Below are 9,520 nucleotides of genomic sequence, written 5' to 3'. Positions count from 1 at the left end.
GCTAAAACACCAAATGTCCAGCTGCCACTTGATGTCCCAAGTTTCTCAAGCCTCCAGAAGAGGAAAAAATACATAATATATACATAATATATCATAATATATACATGTGTATATGCACAGGTGTCCCAAAAGTCTTAATGTAGCTTTAAGCTATTAAGGTTTAAAAATGAACTAAAACTTTTGGGACACCATTTATATGTACATATATGTATATGTATACTTTTTTAAAAATCCATTTCAATTTTCGAAGACGACTACTCTGCGGGCATATTGATAAATCTTTATTGACAAAATATTGACATTGACATACTTCTTGGAAGTATATAGTGTGTTAGAATTCTAACAAATTAACACAAAACACAAAAATATTTACATTCTGGTATAGAAGACATTAAGGAACCATTTGTCACTCTTTAGTAGCTCTAGGATCTTGGAATATAAACTCAGTGCTTGAAAACTTGCCGCCCGATATTTGCCACACTCAACATCAATCCCTCTACAGTCCTTGAGTTTGGGTGTTTTTTTTTTTTTAATATGTTTGGGTTTTTTTTTTTTTCTTTTCTTTTTTTTTCTTTTTTTTTTCTTTTTTTGCATTTTAAGGAAGTTTTGAATAACCACTTCGAATGGTTGAGCTCCGCCAATTTCTTCAACCACCAAAGTTTAAATTCACTCGTGTTTTAAGCTTCAAGATGTCCAAAAGGGAATGTGAAAAAAAATTAATTAAAAAAAACACACCAGGATTTAATTTTTTTTTCCAGCAAAAGTAAAGATTTCTCTCCTTCACCCTCCCCCCACCACCCTAACCCTCTTTCCAGCCTTTCCCTCCCCTCTCATCTCTTTTTTTTTTCTCTTTAGAGGACCACTATTGGTGAATGGCTACTTCATTTAGCTGTCACAATCACTTTGACGTCAGAAGTTATCAATAAATGTTTACAGACTGTACATTTCTCATAAAAAATAGAAATTAAAAAGCACACAGACCTGTCTTAAAAAGGAAAAAAGTTACAATTCAATTTCTGTCTTTAGACACCGTTTGCCCAACAACTGGTACATGCAATTCAAGTTTCTGAAATAGGTGTGGGGCTTGGGCTGGATCTGGAATCGCAATTGTTATTATCACTATTGTTATTTTTAAAGAGTGGAAAACTTCGAAGTGCAAAAAAAGTCTTGTGCCTGGTTGGTTATTTTTGTCATAATTATTATCATTATTATTTTTTAAAATGGACTGCAATAAATGGAATACCTGTCAATCATCTTGTCTCGATCGTTTGGTTTTTGATTGACAGCTTCCCTTGTCAGACCCGGGTCGGCCATGCCACATTTTGGACCTCTCTCCCTTCTCTTTTCTCTCTCTCTCTCTCTCTCTCTCTCTCTCTCTCTCTCTCTCTCTCTCTCTCTTTCCTGCCTCTTTAGACGAGAATTGCATGTTGATGAAGGAGCCTTCTCCTCAGTCTCCACTCTGCCTTGGGTTGTGATCCTTAACACTTTCTGCTGGAAAGTTTCTAAGTGCCACCTTCTCTCTTTCTTGTGTGTTTGTGGTTTGTTGGATGTTGTTTGTTTTTGTTCTTCTCCTTTTTCTGTCTCTGTTATGTCTCGGTTTTGTTTTGTGAGATTTTTTTTTTTTTTTTTTTTTTTTTGTCTTTAATCGTCTGATGTGACGTCTATTTCCTCTGGACTAGCCTGTTTGGTAGCGATTCTCCATCGGTTAATATGATGCGTTCCTTTTTTCTTCTGTTGTGAATCTGAACCCTCTTCCTCTAGCTTCTGACGTTTGAACTTCGTCCTTCTGTTCTGAAACCATACTTTTACCTACAGCAAAAAGCAAAAAATGATAGGTTAATTTCTCTTTGCAAAGACAAAAATAAAACAAGTACCAGCACCTAGCTGAAGTATCTTTTGAGAGAGAGACATTTTTCCCCTTTTTTCATCCTTTAGGTTAAGACTCTTAGGTTAATAATGGTTTGGTTCCCTCACCCTGGGGACACCTGAAAAAAAAGGAGACTTCGGCCTGCTTCCAGTGCAATGCTGATACATGGGGATGGGCCTGGACAGCGCCCCCCCCCCCCTTCCAGTCAGTCGGATGCCTCTATTGTTGCCAAAGCCTTCCTTCACCACAGTTAAAGCATTCTGCAGACCAGGGTGCTTGTGCAACTGGGTGCTGAAAAGTAACCACAGGACATCATACCTTGAAAATATGAAAGAGCTTTTTAAAAACTGGAGGGGGGAATACAAATTCACAAGATAGAAACTCGGCTCCTTTTCTTCCTTCAAGACTTCAATATGCTTTTTATTATTTTTTCCACATTTGGATGCTGAATCCTAAATATAGATTCAGCTGCTTAGCATAGGCCTGAGGTCACTATTTTTAGATTTCTCTTCATTTAGGTCTTTTTCCCCTCCTTTTAGAAGTTGATCAGGTGAATCAGAAGGGAGAAGGTTGAAGGAACTGGGAGAGGGAAGCAGCCCCCAAGTTTCAGATCCTTTCATGAAAAGTGGTTCAAAAGTGAAAGCATTCTCAAGGCTCTGTGTGTGTGTGTGTGTGTGTGTGTGTGTGTGTGTGTGAGAGAGAGAGAGAGAGAGAGAGAGAGAGAGAGAGAGAGAGAGAGAGAGAGAGAGAGAGAGAGAGAGAGAGAGAAATATCACTCAGCAGAAGCAATATGTAGGATGAGCCCTAGTGACACCTTGTTACTTGGGGCCTCTACTCTTAATAGCAGCTTTCCTGTTCCTATGAGAGGTTTCAGGATGTCTCCTTTTGTAAACAGTGAAATTTAAGATGCCAGTTGTTCGAAAGCTTGGGAACTAGAGGCCAGAACAAATCAAACTCGATGCCCCCTCATTTCATCTGAAGGAGACCGGGAAATAGGTTCCGAATCAAACCCAAATGATTGAAAACATGCTTGGGGCCCCTTTGCTCTTTGCTCTTTAGACAGACTAAGGCAGTATCAGTCCAGAAGTTCATAAACTGCAAAGCTGGGACAGGCTCTGGCAAATGAAGACCATAAACGTCTTCTCACCTCCTGTTGTTCTCACCATTAACATCATCATCACCAGCACCACTATCTGAGTCTCACATCTAAAGTCTGGTTGGGTGTAGGAGCCGAGGATAACTAGCCAAGCCTTCTGCAAAGTCAGCCCGGGTAGCGGCTACCGTGCCACCAAATCGCCTCGGCTTTAGCCTTTCTCACCGCCTCCTCCGAGCCTAGCCTCATCGGAGACCAGTCCCCTAGCCCTCTCCCCGCATTTTCATATTCCCCAAAAGTCTCCCATTAAAAAGCTGAGCGGGAACAAGGGTGAGTTTAATTTGCTTTTAGTTTGCTAATTGAGGGGGAGGATGGTTCATTTCTCCACGCTGCTCTCCAAAGGGAGCCCGTTTGTCGAGATCGGGGGGTTGACACCAAGACAAAAGACTCCAACCAGCGTCGGAATCAGGCCGGACAAAGACCACCTTAAATACAGCTTTCTAGGGGGAAATAAGCCGGAGCTGTGCCTTGTTCCGAGAACCTCATAAAAGTGGAGATCCCCTGTTCTGTTTTGTCCGGGGGACATTTTAAAACAAAAGCCTCAACCTCTTATCGTCTCAAAAAAAAAAAAAAAAAAAAAAAGTGTTACAACTTAATCCGCCCAGAAAACGTTACTGTTTACGAGAACTTTGAACTAGCCTAGTGGTTCTATAGTACAGTACAGCTTACTGTAGTTGGCCCCCGCCTCCTGCCCAGGCCCAACCCCCAGCCCTAGTTTCAGCCCGGACAGAAACTAGCCCCCTTCCCCCCCGCCCAGGCCCAGGCTCTATGAAGGGGGGGAGGGGAGGAAGAGACAGTTCAGCTCCCTCCCTCTCTCTCTCCATTAGCAAAATGGGGGAGGGGGAAATGATATAAACAGCAGAACCCCCAACAGTCGCCTCAGTTGGGGCGAGAAACCACTCAAATGGCCCCACTGGCGGATAGCATCTCTTCCACCTGGGATCCTTGATAGGTTACGTTTTCATAGATGTAAGCACCCAAAAGAGTCATACAGTATGAAGAGAATAGTCAAAGCAGAAAGAGCATCAGTCAGTTGGGAGAGGCGAGGAAGGCCGATCACTGTTCCTCTAAATACCCTTAACTAAAAAATCAATTAATCAAACAAACAAAAACAACTATAAGCTATTGGTCTTAAACTAGAAACAACTCACACTTCTCGGACTGTCCATATTTAACCCACTCGAATCAGTATGTATGCCCAGGCTACCTCAAACTGCGTTTTCTCCTCCTCTCTCTCCTTCTTTCCTTTCCAAGATTACTGGTTTCTTCTCTGAAAGGGAGTACTCTTTCCTCTAATCCAAGAGGATCCGTTGCCATCAGTCCCAAAGCTCTACTAGAGCCATCTCTGCCTCCACTTCCTCTTTCCCAATGGGTTGCCCTGCACCCTCCACCACTCCACTCAATGCCCCCACAGGCAAAGCTTGCTTCTGCAGACTGAGTGGAGCAATCTGTGTGTGCTGTAAATGACTGCCACGCTGGGCTCCCGAAAGGAGTTGAAAACCTATTTGTTAAGCTGCCTCCTACAAACACAATCTCTGATTACCCAGACGAACCAACTACTTGTCTGTGGCCTATTTTCTTGCTAACCCCAGTCAGCCCCATCCTTCTTGCCTTCTTACTAGCTTTCTAGGGACTAGTAGACCTAGGCCAATGGGGAAGGGAGGGACCAACACTCTGCACGAATTTCTAAATTTAAAATTAATATATTCAAGGCAAAACTCTCTAACCAATCTCTGTGGATTCCAAGGCTCAATTCCACTCCCCGCAATTTGCGAAAGTCACTAATCTTCCCTAGTGGATCGAAATCAAAGGAGGCGCTTAACCCAAAGCCTTAAACAAACAAACACCACAAAATTTAAACATTTTAAAAAATAAAAGGTAAAAAGTAAAACGTTTTTGACCCGCAAAAAAGAGACTAGATTGTCCAAACTGTCTACATGTGAGCATCGGCTCACCATCCAATCGGAATTCCACTGAGATTCCTTGATGTCCCCTTTGGGTGCCGACTTTTTTTTTCGTGACAACTTTAGAGTAGCTTGCCTTATTTCATAGAAGTTGTCCTCATTCAGAGGAGTTAAGCTATTTGAGACAAACAAACTCGTAGAACTACTTGGGATTGAGAAAACAGAGCAGGTCTGGACCCCATGCCAGACTTCTCAAGGAGGCCTCTGCCCCAGGGATTGCCTGAACACCATCGATCGACCACCTCCGTGGCAAGTGGGACTCTGTCCTTCCAGCATCCTCTCTTACCTGAGTTTCCGTGAGGCTGAGGCTGTGGGCCAGTTGTTTCCTCTCCGCTCCTACCACATAGTGATTCTTCTCAAAGGCATGTTCCAGTCTCAGTAATTGGGACGGGGAGAAGGCTGTACGGATCCGCTTGGGCTTTCGGGCCAGGGCATTGTGCAAAAGGAAGCTTTCCGGGCTCGTTTCATTTCCTGAGGAGACAGCAGAGCTTGGATTAGGAACTTAGACTTCGTCCCTTTACTCCTCTCTAGACGTTACTGTCACCAAGCCAAGGTGGGGCTTCGAGGGGACCCAAGCAGCCTTTTCCCCTAGTAAGGGAGATAACTCATCTCTTTCCTTACCATCCCACCACTCCTCCCGCCCCCACTCTCCACCCCCCAAAATCAACTGCTTCATTGGAGCAGGGAGATCTACAAGAATGGAAAATAGAAAGAGGGAAAGCGGGAACTACACCAGCTTTCTCAGAACACAACTGTATTAGAAGAATTATTAGAAGAATCACGATAAATAATTGACGACCCTACACGAGGGTGGGGGAAGGAAAAGGAGAGGAGTATCTTGTAACTCAAGTCGTCTTTTAAAAGTCAAAATAAAATAAACTGGCTCAAAGAGGCCGCTCCTCTCCTTTCTTTCACAGAAGTACAGTGAAAGTACTCCGGCCGCAAACAGCCTCACAACCCAGCTTGATCTCATCCAGAGCTGGAACCTGTTAACTTGACTAACCTGTCCACTCTCTATAGCCGAAGAAAGGGGTACACTAACCACAAACCCTACTCACTCTTAACGTATCCCTCTTCCCAACTTCCCACAAATCCCGCGGGTTTCGGCCTGGCGTACGACTCGGCTCAGCCCCAGTCCAAAGCCCGGCTCAGGAGCACAGTGTTTGGCCGGTTCGGACTGTCCGAGTTTCAGTCGACGCAAAGCTGCAGCCGAAGTCTCCCGTGCTCTCAGCGCACTCAGTTCGCCAGCTCACTCCCTTAGACCTGTCTCATTTCTTCCCTGGTTTCTCAACTTGTCACACAGGCCTAAGAGAGGAAAGGGAACTATTGCCTCAGCATCTAGAGTCCCCATTCAGGAAAGGGATTGGATGGTATTTCCCCCCCCCCCCCCCCGATTTAACTTCTTCGCTAGAGCTGGAAAAGCAGCAAGCTGCGATTCCCATATTTTCCGACGACAATCTAATTTGTATTAGTAGTATTTAACATAGTGTGGGAAGGAGGCGAGAAAAGATAATCTATTGTTGCAACCAGGAGGAGATTTTAAATTTAATCTAAGCAGTCTGCTGGGACCATCCTTTCTCCTAGTTGAAGGAGCTCTTTCTGTCCTCAATTCCCAGGGACCCGGGAGAAATCATTGCTGTGATTGGAAGCTAGTGTCATTTTATTTTGAGAACGTTAATACATTTGCAAAGTCTGTCCTTCGGCTGGTCCCTGGTTATTTCGCCAAATAAGGTGGGAAAATCTAAGTTTCCTAAGAGATCCGTAAAGAGTAGGTGAGAGAAATCAATAAAAATGGTAATCCCGAACCCAAAACACACAAAATAAAAAAAATTACAAACAAACCCACACTTAACGGTCAAGTTCAGGCAGAGTTGGGGAGATCTCGGGTCACTTTTTTTTAAGAAAAGGGAAAATATACATATGGTAGGTGAAGGGGGAAGGCACCCCTTCTTTATCTTCTTTTATTAGCAGGAATATTAAGGGTTAATCAACGACCAGCTGCGTTTTGATGGACTGCCCTCAAAAGTGGCTATTTTCTCTCATCTGATTACTAATTATTCTTGTTACCTAAACCCTTTCCCTTTGGTTGAGATCTCGTTCCCTCTCCCTCCCGGGGAAAAAAAAAATGAGAGTGAAAAAGAGGAAAAAGAAATTGTAAAAAAAAAAAAAAAAAAAAAAAAAAACCAACCAAATAGCCTTCACTAGCTCTTATCTCCCAAATGGGTTAATTTCTTTTAAAGAAAGAAAAAAATAAAAGAGAGCAAACCCGCCTTTCTGCTTTGACTTCAGGGCGCTGTAATTTACGCGGGCGTCAGGAGCCGCAGAAGATGATTCTACCTTATCTATTTCCAGTTCCCTCCCTCCATCTCTAAAAATCTAAATGAAATAAAATGACTTTATCGATAGGTGATTGGAAATTCACTCCAAGATGTGAAAGGAGTCTCTGACTAGGATGGTGGGGTGATGGTTAGACTGCGACTGAAGGAGGTGTGGCGTGCAAGGTAAAAGAGTTTCTAACGAAACCGAGGCAAAAGTGGCTCCCAGTCCGGGTTGATTGCCTTATGCAGCTCCGGAGCTGGTGCAACAACGGAAAGTATTGGGGAGTGGGGCTGGTGGGGGTGGAGGAGGACGGAGAAAGAACAATCTGGCTCGCAGCTTTTTCCTGCGTTTACCTTCACACAATGAACGCGGTGGCTTTTCCCCTCCATTGCCCCATGCGCCCCCCCCCCACTTTGAACCCCTTTCCAGATTGTGACAACTTCTTAATCTTTCTCCTTCCCGTAAAGGGGTCAACTTATTTCGGGGAGAGAAAGAGGAGGGAGAAACGAAGCAGCTAGAACCTCTAGCTCTCTGCTTTCATTCAGTGAGTACAACTTTCCTACTGCATGACTTCCAAACCCAGGATTCCGGATCCCAGAAAAGCGGGAGGGATAAAATACCAAGGCCTTTCAAAACGACGCATTCCCAATCTGGTAGCGCCCAGGTCAGACTCCTGGGGAAGAAAGGGGGACAGAGAAGCAGAAAAGGCGAACAGGGACCCAGGCAACATGGCACGTACCTTGAAATCTGTGGCCCAGATATCGGTACCTGTGGATAAGCCAAGGGTAGAACGTGGATGGGTCTCTCTGTTGCGAGGCGAAGAGGGGGTGGGGCGAGTGCGAGGAGGGCAGGGGGTGTGCAGCTAGGGCGTGCGGCGGCGGCACCGGGTGGACCGGCACGGCGGGATTGGGCGGGTGGGAGACGGCTTCTGCAAACACCAAGTCCGGGTTGGAGTAGACGCCCCTGCCGGCTGCCGTGTGGAAGCCGTTGAGGAAGGGGTTTATGGGGCTGGAGTTGGCATAGCTGAGAGCCGCCGGGCGGATAGGGTCCTCGGAGCGCGAGGCGGGCAGGGGGTTGTCCTTGGCCACCAGCGACTCGATGGTGAAACAGCGCTTGGGCGCCGGCTGGAACATGCTGCGCCGCCGAGCGAGTCCTGGGGGCTCCCCCGCTCCGGAGCGTCAGCAATGCGCTGGCTCCGACGCCGAGTTTCGGGGAGGAAAAAAATGATATTTTTGTTGTGCTGTCGAAAGGAATAAAGAAAAGAAAAGGGGGGAGGGGGGAGAGGAGAGGCAACGCAACGGGAAGAAGCCCGATAATCTTGAACCAGAACGCACCCAAAGATGAGAGAAGAAAAAAAAATCCTTCCAAAAGAGTTTGCAGGAAAGGATGGGGAGGGGTAATTTTTTTTTTTTTTTTGGCTAGATAGCGTGGGGGACCCAGAGCTGCGGGCAGAGAAAAGAAGGGAGAAAAAGTTTCTCGAGGGAGAAAAAAAGTTTCCTCTCTTCTGCAAAAGGCGGGCAGGGCACCCTAAGTCCAAAGACAATCCATGGATGTACTCGGTTCTTCACAAGTTGTGCAAACGATTTGTTAGTTCATGAGCCTAATTAGTGCGGGGATCACATAAACAGCTTCCTCTGAAGCCTGGTAAATGGCTTGATGATTGGTCGCTATTACTCGCCTTGAGGTGGAAGGGGGGAGACTCTTTAAAGTGCGTCAGAGGGCGGCGAGCGGCTGGGAACCTGGAGGGCTGGATCCGGGCCCGGAGTGGAACGGAGTCGGGGGCTGCCTGAGCTGCTCTTGCTCTGGTCGGCTCTGCGCCTTCTCTCAGCGCCCACCAAGGCGGCGGCAGCTGCAGTTTCTTCGTCTTCTCCTCCTCTTCCTCCTTCTCCGTCCCCTCCTCCTCCTCCTCTTCCTTCTTCTTCGTCTCCTCCTTCTCTTCCTCCTCTTCCTCCTCCTTCCCCACCTCCTCCTCTTTCTCCCCCGCCTCCTCCTCCACCTCTATCACCACTCCCTCCGGGGCGCCCAGGTCCCAGCAGAGTCCCCGCCGGGCGCTGCCGCAGCCACCATCCGCAGCTTCCCCTCCCAACCCGAACCAGCTGCCGCGGGGGCAGGTAGGAGAGCACAGATTCCTCCCGCGCGCTCCGCCGCTTCTCATTCCAGACTTGAGCCCGGGGGAGGAGGGAGTGGGACGCATGGGGAGGGCTAAAGGGGGTTGGC

At 46.5% G+C, this 9,520-nt stretch overlaps 1 protein-coding gene across 2 annotated transcripts; it reads right to left on the bottom strand.

Annotated features, from left to right (window-relative positions):
• Positions 1-260: 260 nt before the first annotated feature.
• On the bottom strand, positions 261-9,216 carry EMX2 (empty spiracles homeobox 2). 2 transcript variants are annotated; one of them, XM_031955934.1, is made up of 3 exons: positions 8,043-9,216; positions 5,271-5,455; positions 261-1,809 (listed from the first exon to the last, which is right to left on the bottom strand). In XM_031955934.1, exons 1-3 carry the CDS (start codon positions 8,434-8,436, stop codon positions 1,642-1,644), a joined length of 747 nt encoding a protein of 248 aa, XP_031811794.1. In that variant the 5' UTR covers positions 8,437-9,216; the 3' UTR covers positions 261-1,641. The 2 variants fall into 2 exon arrangements, with proteins under 2 accessions (XP_031811794.1, XP_031811795.1); XM_031955935.1 differs by lacking the exon at positions 5,271-5,455 and having other exon boundaries at positions 1,706-1,809.
• Between the last annotated feature and the right edge of the window lie 304 nt (positions 9,217-9,520).

The sequence above is a fragment of the Sarcophilus harrisii genome, chromosome 2 (assembly GCF_902635505.1).
Source record: "Sarcophilus harrisii chromosome 2, mSarHar1.11, whole genome shotgun sequence".
Taxonomy (NCBI): Eukaryota; Metazoa; Chordata; class Mammalia; order Dasyuromorphia; family Dasyuridae; genus Sarcophilus; species Sarcophilus harrisii.
The sequence above is the reverse complement of the archived record's forward strand: the minus strand, read 5'-3'. Positions and strand labels throughout refer to the sequence as shown.